General features: G+C 36.9%; 1 protein-coding gene across 1 annotated transcript in view; it reads right to left on the minus strand.

Annotated features, from left to right (window-relative positions):
* Positions 1-8,596: 8,596 nt before the first annotated feature.
* LOC149773064 (nucleolar pre-ribosomal-associated protein 1-like) overlaps positions 8,597-19,532 on the minus strand; it is a 103,496-nt gene continuing 92,560 nt past the window's right edge. Inside the window, exons 29-34 of the mRNA XM_089946857.1 lie at positions 17,147-17,253; positions 15,440-15,583; positions 14,778-14,887; positions 13,827-14,006; positions 11,939-12,846; positions 8,597-9,798 (exon numbers count right to left, since the gene is read on the minus strand). Of these exons, the coding sequence (XP_089802983.1) occupies positions 9,605-9,798; positions 11,939-12,846; positions 13,827-14,006; positions 14,778-14,887; positions 15,440-15,583; positions 17,147-17,253 (1,643 nt within the window). The 3' untranslated portion in view covers positions 8,597-9,604. The remainder of the gene's footprint in view (positions 9,799-11,938; positions 12,847-13,826; positions 14,007-14,777; positions 14,888-15,439; positions 15,584-17,146; positions 17,254-19,532) is intronic.

A 19,532-nucleotide genomic window follows, 5' to 3' on the forward strand; every position in this document is an offset into this window, starting at 1 on the left:
CAAAATACTTCAACATGAAGTCTTTATGCTGATGTCACCATTGCTGACAGAAAAGTACCTATGTTTCACCACCATGATGTAGCATGTGTGGTAATGATTAACTGGTTTTCTGTACAATGGTCAAATCTATAATTCACATCTAAAATATTTACCGATTATGTACAAAAATGCAAGCAATGACTACTCACTGTATCTACAGGTCAGTTAGGTCTGGTTTTCAAAACTCCCTCATAAAAGTGCACATATATTGGTGGTTAAACAGTCAAAAGTTTCATTCTAAACCAATAAAATACTGAGAAACAGTGTAGTGACAACTCCATGTCAATGTCACCATTCATGCAAGAGTAGTGGTAACATGATTTCAAAGATGTCAACTATTGTGTTTTGCAGGAGATCAGATGTGCATCCTTTTCATTCAGTACCGGTGTTTTAATGAAAATCATGTGTCAAAAAAGAAGTAGTCATCTAAAGATGATAACAATGGTCAAAAAGGTACACGAGGATAAGTTAGCACCATTTTAACATGGAATTACGCTGCAAGGAGGAATATTTTAAAAACAATCTGATATGGTCGTCCAATTAAGACAGGTATATGTTACAATATTGTTTAAATTTTGACAGGTTAAATTAACACAAATTTCATCTAAAACCAACATACATAAATTGAGAAATGTTTTAATCAAAAGCTCATGTTGATTTGACCACCCCTTCAAAATAAAACTGATAATAAAGTTTTCAAGATGACAACCAATGATTGCCATCCATTTAATTTAGGCTCAACAAGATATCATACATTTTTATTCTCAGTTAAAATCCCATATCTATCAGATGATCTATTTGGCAGAAGTAGCCATAGCAAAGTTTTTAATATGGTTACCATGGCAGCCATATTATAGGTGCGATCAGCATTTTTAATTTAGAACTAGCTAAATATCATAAGAAGTCTTTTATTAAAAACTGTTTTTTGCTACAACAATAAAAGATGGTCAACATGGCCACAAAACTCGAAGTCTGATTAGCACCATTTTCATTTAGGACCAACTTGTCACTACAAAAAGTCATACTGGATGTGAAAGGGGTAACATTTACACTAGGACTAACTTGTCATTACAAAAAGTCATATTGGATGTGAAAGGGGTAACATTTTCATTAGGACCAACAAGTCATTACAAAAAGTCATACTGGATGTGAAAGGGGTAACATTTTCATTTAGGACCAATGAGTCATCACACAAAGTCATACTGGATGTGAAAGGGGTAACATTTTCATTTAGGACCAACAAGTCATTACAAAAGGTCATACTGGATGTGAAAAAGGTAACATTTTCAATCAGGACCAACTAGTCATTACAAAAAGTCATACTGTATGTGAAAGGGGTAACATTTTCATTTAGGACCAACTAGTCATTACAAAAAGTCATACTGTATGTGAAAGGGGTAACATTTACACTAGGACCAACTAGTCATTACAAAAAGTCATACTGGATGTGAAAGGGGTAACACTTTCATTTAGGACCAACTAGTCATTACAAAAGGTCACACTGGATGTGAAAGGGGTAACATTTTCATAAGGACCAACTAGTCACTAAAAAAGTCATACTGGATGTGAAAGGGGTAACATTTTCACTAGGACCAACTAGTCATTACAAAAAGTCATACTGGATGTGAAAGGGGTAACACTTTCATTTAGGACCAACTAGTCATTACAAATGGTCATACTGGATGTGAAAGGGGTAACATTTTCATTTAGAACCAACTAGTCATTACAAAAGATCATACTGGATGTGAAAGGGGTAACACTTTCATTTAGGACCAACTAGTCATTACAAAAGGTCATACTGGAAGTGAAAGGGGTAACACTTTCATTTAGGACCAACTAGTCATTCCAAAAAGTCATACTGGATGTGAAAGGGGTAACATCTTCAATCAGGACCTACTAGTCATTACAAAAAGTCATACTGTATGTGAAAGGGGTAACATTTTCATTTAGGACCAACTAGTCATTACAAAAAGTCATACTGGATGAGAAAGGGGTAACATTTACACTAGGACCAACTAGTCATTACAAAAAGTCATACTGGATGTGAAAGGGGTAACATTTTCGTTAGGACCAACTAGTCACTACAAAAAGTCATACTGGATGTGAAAGGGGTAACATTTTCATTAGGACCAACTAGTCACTACAAAAAGTCATACTGGATGTGAAAGGGGTAACATTTACACTAGGACCAACTAGTCATTACAAAAAGTCATACTGGATGTGAAAGGGGTAACATTTTCATTTAGGACCAACTAGTCATTACAAAAAGTCATACTGGATGAGAAAGGAGTAACATTTACACTAGGACCAACTAGTTGTTACAAAGTCATACTGGATGTGAAAGGGGTAACATTTTCATTTAGGACCAACTAGTCATTACAAAAAGTCATACTGGATGAGAAAGGGGTAACATTTACACTAGGACCAACTAGTCATTACAAAAAGTCATACTGGATGTGAAAGGGGTAACATTTTCGTTAGGACCAACTAGTCACTACAAAAAGTCATACTGGATGTGAAAGGGGTAACATTTTCATTAGGACCAACTAGTCACTACAAAAAGTCATACTGGATGTGAAAGGGGTAACATTTACACTAGGACCAACTAGTCATTACAAAAAGTCATACTGGATGTGAAAGGGGTAACATTTTCATTTAGGACCAACTAGTCATTACAAAAAGTCATACTGGATGAGAAAGGAGTAACATTTACACTAGGACCAACTAGTTGTTACAAAGTCATACTGGATGTGAAAGGGGTAACATTTTCATTTAGGACCAACTAGTCATTACAAAAAGTCATACTGGATGTGAAAGGGGTAACATTTTCATTAGGACCAACTAGTCACTACAAAAAGTCATACTGGATGTGAAAGGGGTAACATTTTCAATAGGGCCAACTAGTCATTACAAAAAGTCATACTGGATGTGAAAGGGGTAACACTTTCATTTAGGACCAACTAGTCATTACAAAAGGTCATACTGGATGTGAAAGGGGTAATATTTTCATTTAGAACCAACTAGTCATTACAAAAGGTCATACTGGATGTGAAAGGGGTAACACTTTCATTTAAGACCAACTAGTCATTACAAAAGGTCATACTGGATGTGAAAGGGGTAGCACTTTCATTTAGGACCAACAAGTCATTACAAAAGGTCGTACTGGATGTGAAAGGGGTAACATTTTCATTCAGAACCAACTAGTCATTACAAAGTCATACTGGACGTGAAAGGGGTAACATTTTCATTTAGAACCAACTAGTCATTATAAAAAGTAATACTGGATGTGAAAGGGGTAACATTTTCATTTAGGACCAACTAGTCATTACAAAAAAGTCATGATGTGAAAGGGGTAACACTTTCATTTAGAACCAACTAGTCACTACAAAAAGTCATACTGGATGTGAAAGGGGTAACATTTACACTAGGACCAACTAGTCATTACAAAATTATACTGGATGTGAAAAGGGGTAACATTTTTATTAGGACCAACTAGTCATTATAAAGTCATACTGTATGTGAAAAGGGTAACATTTTCATTTAGGACTAACTAGTCATTACAAAGTCATACTGGATGTGAAAAGGGGTAACATTTTCATTAGGACCAACTAGTCATTACAAAAAGTCATACTGGATGTGAAAGGGGTAACATTTACACTAGGACCAACTAGTCATTACAAAGTCATAATGGATGTGTAAGGGGTAACACTTTCATTAGGACCAACTAGTCATTACAAAAGGTCATACTGGATGTGAAAGGGGTAACATTTTCATTTAGGACCAACTAGTCATTACAAAAGGTCATACTGGATGTGAAAGGGGTAACACTTTCATTAGGACCAACTAGTCATTACAAAAGGTCATACTGGATGTGAAAGGGGTAACATTTTCATTTAGGACCAACTAGTCATTACAAAAGGTCATACTGGATGTGAAAGGGGTAACACTTTCATTAGGACCAACTAGTCATTACAAAAAGCCATACTGGATGTGAAAGGGGTAACATTTTCATTTAGGACCAACGAGTCATTACAAAAGGTCATACTGGATGTGTAAGGGGTAACACTTTCATTAGGACCAACTAGTCATTACAAAAAGTCATACTGGATGTGAAAAGGGTAACATTTTCATTAGGACCAACTAGTCATTACAAAAAGTCATACTGGATGTGAAAGGGGTAACATTTTCATTTAGACCAGCTATTTATCATATTGTCTTTTCATTAACACATCATGTAGATAGGATATCCATTAAGAGGTAGTGATAACATTTTCATGATGGCTGCCACCAATCACTAGAAGTCTAAAGCTACTGTATGGAAATTAAACGTCAGTTTTTATCGGTACACATTTTAAGCCGTAAGGAGGCTATAACACTCCCCCAGTATATTTTCTAACACTCTGGAGGCTATAACATTCCCTCAATATTTCTTCTATCACTCTCTGTTCAGAATCCAATCATGTTTCATTCATTTTTTTTATCAAGTTACCAAGTTGAAAAGGAAAATGAGATCATGTATATATAACCAGAAGGAACCTATGTATACGGTGTGTATGGCCAGATGGACAGACAGACATATGTACACTGTGTGTATGACCAGATGGACAGACAGACATATGTACACTGTGTGTATGACCAGATGGACAGACAGACATATGTACACTGTGTGTATGATCAGATGGACAGACAGGCATATGTACACTGTGTGTATGACCAGATGGACAGACAGGCATATGTACACTGTGTGTATGACCAGATGGACAGACAGGCATATGTACACTGTGTGTGTATGACCAGATGGACAGACATACGTACAATGTGTGTGTGTATGACCAGATGGACAGACATATATACACTGTGTATGACCAGATGGACAGACATATGTACACTGTGTGTGTATGACCAGATGGACAGACATATGAACACTGTGTGTATGACCAGATGGACAGACAGGCATATGTACACTGTGTGTGTATGACCAGATGGACAGACATGTACACTGTGTGTGTATGACCAGATGGACAGACATATGTACACTGTATGTGTATGACCGGATGGACAGACAGGCATATGTACACTGTGTGTATGACCAGATGGACAGACAGGCATATGTACACTGTGTGTATGACCAGATGGACAGACATGTACACTGTGTGTGTATGACCAGATGGACAAACATATGTACACTGTGTGTGTATGACCAGATGGACAGACATGTACACTGTGTGTATATGACCAGATGAACAAACATATGTACACTGTATGTGTATGACCAGATGGACAGACAGACATATGTACACTGTGTGTATGACCAGATGGACAGACAGGCATATGTACACTGTGTGTGTATGACCAGATGGACAGACAGGCATATGTATACTGTGTGTATGGCCAGACAGACATATGTACACTGTGTGTGTATGGCCAGAAGGACAGACAGAGATATGTATACTGTGTGTATAGCCAGATGGACAGACAGAGATATGTACACTGTGTGTGTATGGCTAGATGGACAGACATATGTACACCATTCCCTTGATGACTTGCGATCCTGCTTATAATGCGGGGTTAGGCATGGATCCAATTTTATAAACCAGAAAATACCAAATATTTGATCTCTAGTTGTTGAACTTGAAGAAAATCGTGATAAAAATTGGTAATGGAAATTTCAATATATTGCTCGTTTTATTGTCGAAAATGGTAGATAGGACCTGGAAATTGTAATCAACATTAGGAAATATCATCTTTAAAGTTTTTCTACATTTTCTTTCCAAGGGACATTCTTAGTACACCATAATTAACAATATTCAAGGAAATTTTGATCAAAGAAAATGTCATTTACGCCTAGTGGAGGCAGTACTTTAATAAATAAATACCAATTAAATAAAAAAATTTATCAAGTGATATTTTTGTTCTATTTGTTTTTTTAGTTCCTGTTAAGTGTAATCATCATAAATGCAATGCGTCCTCTTGTAATTAAATGTAAAATGTGTCAATCTACCATATCAGCTATGTCTGCAAGTGTTTCTCCGAAAACCTAATAAAGTGTCGACCGTGTTTTTATATTGGACTAGCGGAAGCATTTGTTGTATAGTTGCACTAAATAAAAAGCAGGCCTCCTTTTCTATTATCATGTAAATTACATCTTTTGAATCAAATAAAAGAGGTGGAATAAATAAAAAATTTAAAAGGCATACAAATCCTACATGCTCAAGAACCAGCATCCCTGGTTGTATGTCAGGTAAGTCATTATAAATGTTACTGTGATGTAATCTAATTAAACTAACTTAAATTAACCTTCTCAATCATAACTAATTAAACATTGCAAGTCAACCAAGCGAAATGAGTAATTCGTAAAATAAAGAGCTTTGTTTCACAGATATGAACCATTGTGGGGAAAACGAGTATCAGAGAATTCCTGAATTCACACGTAGAGATATCCTCAAGGATGATAAGATGTTTCAAAGTTTCTTGGAATGAAATCATAGCTTCACTATTTTACTAATTGAACAAATGAAAAATTGAGTTTTAACGTAATGATTGTCAAATGAATTGTAGCGGGAGATTTTGTTGATAAAAAGGAATCTTGTTTGGTAGTGTATCAACAGCTAGTCTGGTTCCGTGCTTTGTCGACTCCTTGTTTCACAAAATACTCTAAGCACCAATCTGGGAACCAGATTAGTCAACAACACAAAAAGCCATGATGTAATGCGCAAATGTTTTCACATACCCATGTTGGTTGTTGAAATCAGTTTTGGAATAATGTTATCGCTCATTCAGATGTTGGACATTTTGAAAATAAATGTAATTTATACAGAACAACGAATAACTTTATCAGAAAAAGCGCTTTACTGACAATTATTTTCGATGCGATTATAAAACAAAGATCCAGTTATTAAACAGCCCAGTCCCCTGGATTCTCTGGATGTTTAGCATATTATTTGGAGGTCCCTCAGTAACTCGTGCCCTTGCTTATAGTATGGTCTATGTTTTTGGACCTCGATGTCTGCGAGTTATCGAGGGAGAGGTGAACACTGTGTGCATGACCAGATGGACAGACAAACAAGTGTACACTGTGTGTATGACCAGATGGACAGACAGACATGTACACTGTGTGTATGACCATATGGACAGACAGACATATGTACACTGTGTATGGCCAGATGGACAGACAGACATATGTACACTGTGTGTATAGCTAGATGGACAGACATACATATGTACATTGTGTGTATGGCTAGATGGACAGACAGACATATGTACACTGTGTGTATGGCCAGATGGACAGACAGGCATATGTACACTGTGTGTATGACCAGATGGACAGACAGATATGTACACTGTGTGTATGACCAGATGGACAGACAGACATATGTACACTGTGTATGGCCAGATGGACAGACAGACATATGTACACTGTGTGTATGGCTAGATGGACAGACAGACATATGTACATTGTGTGTATGGCTAGATGGACAGACAGACATATGTACACTGTGTGTATGGCCAGATGGACAGACAGGCATATGTACACTGTGTGTATGACCAGATGGACAGACAGACATGTACACTGTGTGCATGACCAGATGGACAGACAGACATATGTACACTGTGTATGGCCAGATGGACAGACAGACATATGTACACTGTGTGTATGGCTAGATGGACAGACAGACATATGTACACTGTGTGTATGGCTAGATGGACAGACAGGCATATGTACACGGTGTGTATGACCTGATGGACAGACAGGCATATGTACACGGTGTGTATGGCTAGATGGACAGACAGACATATGTACACTGTGTGTATGGCTAGATGGACAGACAGACACATGTACACTGTGTGTATGACCAGATAGACAGACAGGCATATGTACACGGTGTGTATGACCAGATGGACAGACAGGCATATGTACACTGTGTGTATGATCAGATGGACAGACAGACATTAGTACACTGTGTGTATGACCAGACAGACAGAGAAACATATTTACACTGTATGACCAGACAGACATATGTACACTGTATGACCAGATGGACAGACAGGCATATGTACACTGTGTATGGCCAGATGGACAGACAGACATATATACACTGTGTGTATGGCTAGATGGACAGACAGACATATGTACACTGTGTGTATGGCCAGATGGACAGACATATATACACTGTGTGTATGGCCAGATGGACAGACATATGTACACTGTGTGTATGGCCAGATGGACAGACAGGCATATGTACACTGTGTGTATGACCAGAGAGACAAAGAGACATATGTACACTGTATGACCAGACAGACAGACATATGTACACTGTGTGTATGACCAGACAGACATACAGACAGACATATGTACACTGTGTGTATGGCCAGATGGACAGAAAGGCATATGTACACTGTATGACCAGATGGACAGATGGCATATGTACACTGTATGTATGACCAGATGGACAGACAGACATATAGACATGGGTAATGCTTTATGCATTCTCCAAACAATAGAGTTGGGGTTATATTAAGTCCAAAGGCATGCATTAATTTAATAAATGAAAACATATATACTTCTTTTTGTAATTCATCAAATGTCGTTCATTTCACAAAGAAAATCTGCCAGAAGTAATTCATATTGTAATAGCACCATATCAAGTGAAAACATTTGTATAGAAAGAATTCAAACAGAAGAATTATGAATACATTGTCATTCCTATATTACTGATTCTAATTCATTTGCATCAGCTATCACGACCCCCAATAACTTTTATGTATAAAGGTGTCCTATTATGAAGTATGCTACAGCATGGTTATTATCTGGTAGTCTCAATCGTTGTAATTATCAGGTACACTAAATCATTTATGGTCTTATCATTCAGACACCCTTTGTTTTGTTTTTTTAAATTTCAAATTCTATCAAACTAACAAGATTTTTCCATAAATTGTAATGAATGACAACATACATACATGATAATTTTCAAACACAAAAATGTTTCTGTATGAAGATTTTCATAAAAAAAGGAGCTCAAAGGACCTAAGTGAGTTAAAAATCATTAGATAACCCCTTCCATTGTGTAACTATAACGCTGATTTCCTTTTGGTTGATTACAAGCAAGGACATGATGATTGTCACTACTCCGAGTTCGTCATAGAACAGTAATGTTGATTTTCATTGCGTTGATTACAAGCAAGGACACGATGATAGTCAGTATCCTGACTTATAGTGAAATGAAGTTTTACCTATTTAATAAAAGCACTCGGAGTTTAAATGTCTTTTCGGTTTCAGACTGACCTAAAGTTCTGGCTTGTATTGCAGGATTTCCCACCTGTTAATGAAAGTACACAGCTACATCTTCACCATTCTGTATGACCTTTCTACTTCTAAATTCACTTTGTGTGGCTTAACAGACTTTGTGTACATATTTGATTTCTATAAATGGTCTTCTCACTCCTTCTTCATAGGTTTGGCAATGTCTTCTTGTCTCTGAGGTTTTCCCCTTGGGCTGGAGATGTCATCTTTTACTTTTGATTTATCTAGCTGATTTCCTTGCTGTATGTTCAAACTCTCAGTACTTTATTTCTGTCTTGGAGATTTATTCTTTGGGCTAGATTTAGCTTTATTTCTTTTGATATTCTCTGATAGAGTAGGGTTTTTTCTCTCTTTTCTCTCACCAGAAGATTTTATTCCAGTTTTCAGGAAATCTGATGGTTGTGAGTGACCCAGATGTAGCTGGCATAGAAGTAATGCCTTTTTCTCTGAAGACGCTACTGTAAAAGAGTAAATGAAGTATATAAAAAGTCTTTGTGCAGCCCGGGTATACACAATAACAGTAGATAAGTTTCACCTAATTAATGAATTACTATAACTGCTATAAGTGGCTGAGTATGTTGATGAGATCAAATGATCATGGAACTGGCAGGATTGGGATGTGTTGGCATATTTCAAACCATGTGAGTTTGCCACTTGGTGTTTGTTAGTTATTATGTAGAAGACATGTAGGTGTTGTCCATAGTTTCTTTTTTGTAATGACATAATTAAATGCATGATCCTGTTATGTCTATCTCAGATGAATTCTCAGTGAGAAGATTAAAGTAATTTGTATAGCATAAGTATCATTTTGTATTGATATGGAAAAAAGTATAAATTCATCAATGTATCAGCCAATCATTTCACCCGTAGGTTTCTCTACATGAAAGATGCATAAATTACTGAAAAGCATCACTGTAAATGCAAACACTATTAAAAAATCAAGGACTAAGCGCGAAACAGCCATATAACATGTTTATCATATTTACCTATTTTAATATCAGGTACCTGCATTAAAAAAATGAAGTAGTTTTCTTTGCAACATGTTCTAGAGTGATTAGGCATAAATTATTTCTACCTGAAATCCACCAAATATTAAGTAATGTTGAACTTACGCGTTTGGTAAGGGTAGAAGATACACTCATATTTATTTCAAGGTGCAATTCTGCATTTACTCAGGCCGGGGATGTAAATAGTAATGTTGTATATGACCCAGTCAATTTTTACCTAGTCAGGGCAAGTGGATGAGTGCTTTTCCTGAGTTATGAGCTATTATTGTTTCTACAGAATAATTCTGAAAGGGATCAAATAGCTTCCACAGAATAATTTTGAAAGGGGTCATATTGTTTCCACACAATAATGGTGAAAAGGGTCATATTGTGCCCACAGAATAATGGGGAAGGAGTCATCGTTTCATGGAATAATGGGGAAGGGGGTGATTTTTTTTCACATGATAATAGTGAACGGGCCATACTGTTCTCACAAAATAATTGGGTAGGGGTCATATTGTTTCCATAGAATAATAGGGAAGGGGTCCAATTTTTTCCAGTGAATAATGGGGAAATGGTCATATTGTTGCACAGAATAATGGGAATTGGGTCATATTGTTCCCACAGTAATAGTTTGGGAAGGGGTCATATTCTTTCCATGGTATAATGGGAAAGGGTTCATATTGTTTCCACAGAATAATGGGGAAGGGAAGGGGCCATATTGTTCCCAAACAATGATGGGGTAATAATGTTCCAAGAGAATAATAATGAAGGGTTATATTGTTCCCACAGATTAATGGGGAAAAGTTGGTTGAAGGGTTATATTGTTCCCACAGATTAATGGGGAAAAGTTGGTTCCATGGAATAATGATTATTTGTCTGGCATTTTAATTAATGGTTTGTAGCAACCAAAACATTTACTAAAAAACTGGTACCCCATGAAAAAACAGAATTTACAGCAGTTTTCAAGATAGGATCTAAGGCTTCAGTCCCTATGGGGTAAGGATATATTCAGGGACCAATACCAGTTGCATATCTGGACATCTGGTTTTGTCTTTTCATGCCCAGTAAGTTGATGGTCAAGTTATCTTTGAAGTACTGATAGACTCAGGGACAGATGTCACCTGCATATATGAATCTGCCTTTCATGACAGACAAACAATGTCCATGGTTGTCAATTCCTAATACACAAAATTCACTGAAGCAGAAGAAAAAAAATTGGAATTCTAAACTTTTCACCTTATGTCCCCTCCTTTGGGGCAAAGCAAGTCAGAGTTAGAAACAAACTACATGCTGGGCCATTTTACATCATGAAGAAACTACTCAACCAGGTTTCTTGAAATCTGATCTAAAACTTTCAGAGGTAGTGTGACAGGTTGTCAGATGGAAACAACCGAAAATTTCCCAACACTATTCAAAAGTGGAGCTTATACTATATATACCTGCTTGTAAGTCAAGTCCAACTGAAACTGCACAGACCCAGATCTGCTGTAGCATACTGCACCAGCAGATCACGACCTTGTTATTTGCAGTTTGACTTGACTTATAAACGAATATACAAGGTAACTAAAATTTTCCATATTTAGAAAAGACAACAAAGTATACCATTTACCTTTTGTCTCATCCTCAAGAACTGACTGTATGTCTGACCATGGATACTGAAAATTGATATTCCCAGATCTTGTCTCAGCAATCTTGCCTAGTATTGCACTTATGTGATTTAAACTCTCAGAGCAATAAGGTTCTACAACCATTACATCTACTGCATATCTCATTTTCAACACCTTTGCACAAAGAGTGATAAGATAGTCTATAATCAGTTCTGAACTTGCTCTGTCCTCTGAAATAAATTGCAGAAGCAGTGGCTGATAGGCAGTTTTTATGGTAACAGTCTGAAAAACCCACTGTAGGGAGCGGGACAAGATTTCAAAATCTGTGTTACATGGAGACAACAAACACTCCAGGATCCATAAGGTCAAGACCATGACCCCAGAAGTCTTGACCTCTACACCTCTGATATCTAATCCAGAGAAATAGGCATGATCTGGTTCCAAATATGCAAGTATTTTCAGCAACAACTTCACAAGGTCAAAATCCTTATTCAAATCTTTTGAATTTTCCTCCTCGCTTCCATCTTTTGTAGCTTCTTCTTTCAAGGATGGAATGGAAACCTCTTCCATATCTATAGATTTATCAACCATTTCAGAAGTTTCGTTTCTGTCTTTATTTTCTATAAGTACATGCATGAGCTGTTTCTGCTTGGTAGATTTGAGCTTTGGTTCTGAGAGTTTCTCACTTTTAAATCCCATGGCATCCAGCACATATCTGAACTTATCAGCATGGGAAGATGGTATGAACATGGATGACTGATGAAGCAGAATGAAAGCATCTTTAAGAGTCAGAGCAGGAAGTGACATCATCTGACCTCTGGCCTCTAAGACAGAAACTGTATATTTCAGATGGCCCAGGATAGAGTGCAGAGTTGTGAGATAGAGTTGAAAAGTTGTCCTTGTAGCCATCCTACAATGTGAGTAAGAATGATGAATGAGATTTGTATTACTAAAATGTATCTTTCAAAATAAAAATAAGGCACTGAACAATCATCTGAGTCATTAGATTTTCACAATATTCAGAATCTGTCAATCATAGCAAAACATTAAAGGAACAAGTAATCTGAAAGGCATTATATATTTTATATTAATAAGTGCCTCAGAGCAAAATCTTTATAAAGGTTAAAGAATATAAAACTTAACTGGATGGACAGGCATACAAACATGCATATTTTATGTATACATGGAGAGAGAATAATCATATTCTAGTCCCCTACCAAAATTCACGGTTGGGTATTAAATAACACCCAACAATATCTTTAACATGTTTACTTTTAAAGTACAAAATCTGAATTGCAAAAACTAAAGTGGAGATTAATTATAGTAAATTGCAAAATGTTCTCAAGTGACTCAGGCTAACACTATCCCAAAGTCAATGAGACAATATAATTTTGTGCTAATTTTCACACAGATATTGTTCCACAACATGCATAGTGCCCCTGAGTAGATCACACAAATCTGACACTGCAATTATTCAGAATTGACAAAATTCACATGCCAGAATATAATGGTTTATAGAAACTATATAAATACAAGGGTTCCATAAAAACTCAAGTCTTTCCTGAAAACCATGGTTTGGTTTTGGTGTTACATTTTATAACACAAGAAATATAAATACATTATTTTGTGCTGAGGCAACTGGAATTGAGTACCTTGCCCAAGGACACACTACAATGGCTGAAATGGCTGATGATAGCGTTCAAACCAATACCTTTTGGTTGAGAATTAAGCATGCTAACTCCTGAACCACATTGGCCATATTATTATGATTCATCTTTTATAATTAACAAAAAAAAAGAATTATACTCAAAATCTTGAAACTGATGTTTATACAATAATTACTTTATTTACTCAATATGAATTATATATGTGAATGTCAAGCAATAATACCCCAGTTTGCATGACAGCCTCTGTAGAATAAAGAGCACCTGGCTGCTGGTGATGGGGCTGACATAGTGACTTGATTCCAGTTCTGTATCTTGACTGGTTCCTTTATCTCCGAGCAAGGTGAACCATAGACTGTGTAACATTTCTATCAGGATGCTCAGTGGCTCCACCTGGGTAGGGGAACTGTGTAATGGAAATAATCAAATTTAAGATATATTTTCTCAGAGGTTAGACCAGTCCATTTGGCTTACATATTTATTTATTTCATAACAAGAGAAAAAGTAAGTATCTATGTAAACTTTCTAATACCAAACTAAAACTATAAATGAAATTGGCCAGATTTATTTATTCAAAGAAAGTACTATTATAATGAATACAATTCATAAAGTGTGACAAACAGACAATGTTTATTTTAGGAATCTTAAGTATATATACATATTGCAGTGAATTACATTTATGAAGCAGCTGTTACAACTTCTTTTGAATTTATCCGTTTTGTGAAAAAAATCACCATAAATCATCAACCAAATTATATATGTATGGGACTGAATAAAAACTAATCAACAAAAACACAAAAGATAAGATTTAATTTCATATAAAAATTCCTAATTTGTAGGCTTAGGAATGTGTGGATATAAACGGTTTTCAGATTAATGATTAGGATTTTATTTACTATCAAGATCTGAATTAAAATTTAAATAAGGGAGCTAATTACATGTGTAATTTGCTTTTGTACATGCTGTTTTACATGTCAACTAATGCATAAATGATGTCTGAGGATACATGAATGCACACAATAAACACATCAATTTAACTGCAAATTTTGCCATTAATTTGTTTCCAGACATATGATCTACAGTCACTTCAAATAAAACAAACAAGCTTTGAAAAAAAAAAGTTAAACAATCAAATATACAAACTAAACCAAATTAATAGTGTTAAGGATATACATACATATTGTGAATGACACCGGCTACCCATGTAAGGAATCCATGCTTGTGACAAAAATCACTTGCCACAGTTCTCTGCCCACAGGCTGAACGTATAATGTGGAGTACCTTCAGCTTGCAAAAAAAAGTGCCACATAGGATAATGATGAATTGCAACAAAAAATTCAAATGAATGAATATTACAACCATCACAGGTCTCAAATAAATTGCATTTTTACTATGCACTTTTCTTCTTTGAAAAGTCAATAATTATATAAATCATCCCAAGATCTGATGGTTCACTTATGGTACAACATACATTTCTATAGTTACCATAATATTCTTCTGGAAAATTCATATAATACCTAGACTTTAAAACAAGTTAAATCATTAATTTTTGTTATGCTTTTATACCATGTAATATCAGTATAATGTACTTAACCTTGAACAGAAGTATAAAATATGAAATCTGTAATAAAAGTATGCATAAATAAGGAAATGGTGACATGTTCTATATCAATCAGTAAGACAGCTTCTAATATTGTCCTCACCAGTCAGTTTTACCTAAGTATGTACCTAGCAATAATATGTCTGTTATCTGTTATGTTGACCAACAAAATATTTATCAAACTGACTTCTATATGCTGGAGTGGTACTATAAGCTTAATTTACAGTAAAATCCAATACCTTAGTTTGCAAATCACTAACTGCTGAGTCATGGAAACTTTGAAGCAACTTGAAAATATAGCGCTTCTCAAATATCCTGTAGTCAGAAGTTTCTCTCATTCCATCTACCAGAAGGGAGAGCATCCAGTTTCTTTCCAATTTGTACTGAAATTTTAAGGATAGTAATTTGAAAGAATACAAGGACATTAATATTTCATGAGAAAATCAGATAAAAAAGCTTCTTATGTCTGAAATGGACAAAAAAATTATATAAATTTAACAGACACGGGTTCTTCACTATGCTGCTCAGTATAATACTCTTCCTCTTATAACACCGGTATGGCCATGGTTCCCACTGTAAAGCTGCTCAATATAACACTGTCCCTCTTATAACACTGGTATGGCCATGGTCCCCACTGTAAAGCTGCTCAGTATAACACTGCCCCTCTTGTAACACTGGTATGGCCATGGTCCCCACTGTAAAGCTGCTCAGTATAACACTGTCCCTCTTATAACACTGGTATGGCCATGGTTCCCACTGTAAAGCTGCTCAGTATAACACTGTCCCTCTTATAGCACTGGTATGACCATGGTTCCCACTGTAAAGCTGCTCAGTATAACAGTGTCCCTCTTATAGCACTAGTATGGCCATGGATCCCACTGTAAAGCTGCTCAGTATAACACTGTCCCTCTTATAGCACCGGTATGGCCATGGTTCCCACTGTAAAGCTGCTCAGTATAACACTGTCCCTCTTATAGCACCGGTATAGCCATGGTTCCCACTGTAAAGCTGCTCAGTATAACACTGTCCCTCTTATAGCACTGGTATGGCCATGGTTCCCACTGTAAAGCTGCTCAGTATAACAGTGTCCCTCTTATAGCACTGGTATGGCCATGGATCCCACTGTAAAGCTGCTCAGTATAACACTGTCCCTCTTATAGCACCGGTATGGCCATGGTTCCCACTGTAAAGCTGCTCAGTATAACAGTGTCCCTCTTATAGCACTGGTATAGCCATGGTTCCCACTGTAAAGCTGCTCAGTATAACACTGTCCCTCTTATAGCACTGGTATGGCCATGGTTCCCACTGTCAAGCTGCTCAGTATAACAGTGTCCCTTTTATAACACTGGTATGGCTATGGTTCCCACTGTAAAGCTGCTCAGTATAACAATGTCCCTCTTATAGCACTAGTATGGCCATGGTTCCCACTGTAAAGCTGCTCAGTATAACAGTCCCTCTTATAACACTGGTATGGCCATGGTTCCCATTGTAAAGCTGCTCAGTATAACAGTGTCCTTCTTATAGCACTGGTATGGCCATGGATCCCACTGTAAAGTTGCTCAGTATAACTCTCCCTTTTATAACACTGGTATGTACATGGTTCCCACTGTAAAGCTGCTCAGTATAACACTGTCCCTCTTATAGCACTGGTATGGCCATGGACCTCACCATAAAACTGTTCAGTCCCTTTTAAAACACTGCTATGGCCATGAATCTCACCATAAAGTTGCTCAGTATAACGCTGCCCCTCTTATAACACTGGTATGGCATTGAATCTCACCATAAAACTGCTCAGTATAACGCTGTCCCTCTTATAACACTGGTATGACCATGGATCCCACTGTAAACTTTAACCGTCTCTTTATTTGTGCAGAAATGTTAATTCTGAGAATTCTTAATGAGTCCTTCTTTACATGTGAAGGCTCTACAAAAATTACTAAAATTACCTCCAAGTTGAAGCTGTTGAAGAGCTTGTAAAATTCTGGAACATTTAGGACATCAAGACTTGGCTTTAGCAGGAGGAAAGAACTGATAAGACTGTACATGTGATCTTCTGAAATGTAAAGCAAAGTGTTTGACACATACAATTTTAGGATATATTTCAGATATCCTCTAAATCAAGAACTTTACATGTACACCCAAAAGTTATAAAATGTCAAGTATGTGACTACACTGTTCAGAAAAGTAATGCCCATTATAATATTACCACCCTGACAGAAAGTAGAAAATGTGCAAATTTGGTCAATGAGAATTTACAAGCAAACAGTTGTAGACATGTTGTTAACTTTCTCCTTTAAGATTCATCAACAATTTGGATGCAAGTAAGTTAGCATTAGTGTACAGTGGAGCCTCGTTAATCCGGACACATTTGTTCCCAGCGAATATGTCCGGATTAACGAGTTTTCCGGATAATTGAATCATGCACATTTTTTATTTTACGATATCATCACACCGTATATATGTACATGCATATGCTAGCTTTAAATGTAATGTACTGTATATTCAATAATGGTTGAAATAAATTAATGAATACATCTATTAATCTGTGTTTATTTCACATTATTATAACATGTGCTTGTACGTACATATACAGTAAACAGAAGTTTAGACAATTAACACATCGAACACATCACACTATGTTCATGTACATGTATGTACTGTACATACATTTATTATGTCAATTTCCTGAAGAAGTCTGTAACCTTTGTTTGCCTGGATTCTTTGGCGGATCTATCTGCAATGATTACTGATAGTGGCCATAGATTGTCAAGGGCTTCGCTATTGTGTTTTATGTCATCACTGGTGAAATTTGCTGACGTCTGCTCAAAATATGAAATTAATGTTGCTATACTATACTTGGCTTGGTTGATGGTAATGTCTTTTCCCTCGGGGTCGGTAGTGTCATTATCGTCTTCTTCATTATCATTGTCTGGAACCTCATCTTTAGATACCAGAGTCAAAATGTCGTCATCGCTGAGTTGTTGCCCTGTCTCTACCTTTTCGTCTATCTGTACGAATTCCTCAGCAGACATCTCAGTCTGGGTGGGAAGGCTTCTTATTAGATCTCTGAGCTCACTTAATGGCATGTCATCTCCGTCATCCATATCTTCGACATTAGTGGTTACTGTCGGTATGATCTGTACATGTCTATAGCAGTTTGAGATTGTTGTTGGTGTTACTGAACCCCATTACCATGTGTATTGCCTGCCTAATGTCCACAGTTTGAACCTTGTCTTGCTCAGCACAGTCAATGTAATGTCTAACCAGTTGTTTCCTGTAGTGGGCCTTGAATGCACATATTATGCCAGCATCTATTGGCTGAATGTATGCCATTGTATTTGCCGGAAGGAAGTGTAGTTGTGTAGTTTTACGTTGCTTAATCGAACGTCCCCCTTGTGTGTGGCTTGCAGCATTGTCTACAAGTAAGATGACGTTGTGTTTGGCTACCCTCATCTATCGAATTCATTCAACCAGTGAATGAAAAGCTTTGCGGTTGTGTCTGTATCTCACATATGCGTCTGGATTATATGTTTTGCCAAAACACCTAGGTCTGTTGACTTTAGTTATGACAAACGGTTTCAATTTGATGGTCCCTGTTGCATTCGCAGTGAGTGTCACGGTGATCCTATCCTTTGACTTTTTTTGGCCTTTAATGTTGTGGGTTGCTAAACTGTAGTTTGGCCCCAGTCGGAAAAACAATCCAGTTTCGTCCAGGTTCTCTATGTCTTGTGGGTCATAGTCTTGCAGTAGTCGCTTTAGTTCTTCTCTGCCGGCCTGCACTTTGTTCATGTCGGCACTCTCTGCTTCTCCCTCATACAATTTGCATTTGACGCCCCGCTGATTCTTGAAGCGTTGTAGCCATCCACGAGAATAGGCAAAGTCAGTGGTGCTGAGTTGGTCTCCGAGTATCTTTGCCTTGGCAATGATTATTTCATTGTTGACGGCGACATGGTGGACCAACATGTCTGAGAACCACATGAATATGGCATCATCGACTTGTTGATATTTGGCATGGCGAGCGCGGGTTAGGTCTGCTGAGTCGGCAGGTACGGACAACCATTTGTCCTTGTTTTTTATAATGTCTGCAACTGTCGACTTGCCAATGTCTAATGAATAGTAAGCTATAATATGCTGGCGTATATCTTGAATTGTAGCTTTTGGGTGATCTTTGTGCTGGCAAATCTTTTTTATGCTGGCCGGTATCTCTACTTGTCTGCGCTTGCTTGATGGTGTCGCCATAATATATGTAAAAAGTACAATGAATACAAACTGTTATCTCCCAGTTAAATGCGTAATGGTAAACTAATAAAATGCAGTCATTTTTATAAGTCG

Source organism: Sinohyriopsis cumingii, unplaced genomic scaffold, assembly GCF_028554795.1.
Source record: "Sinohyriopsis cumingii isolate HCF-2022 unplaced genomic scaffold, ASM2855479v2 utg000913l, whole genome shotgun sequence".
Classification (NCBI taxonomy): Eukaryota; Metazoa; Mollusca; class Bivalvia; order Unionida; family Unionidae; genus Sinohyriopsis; species Sinohyriopsis cumingii.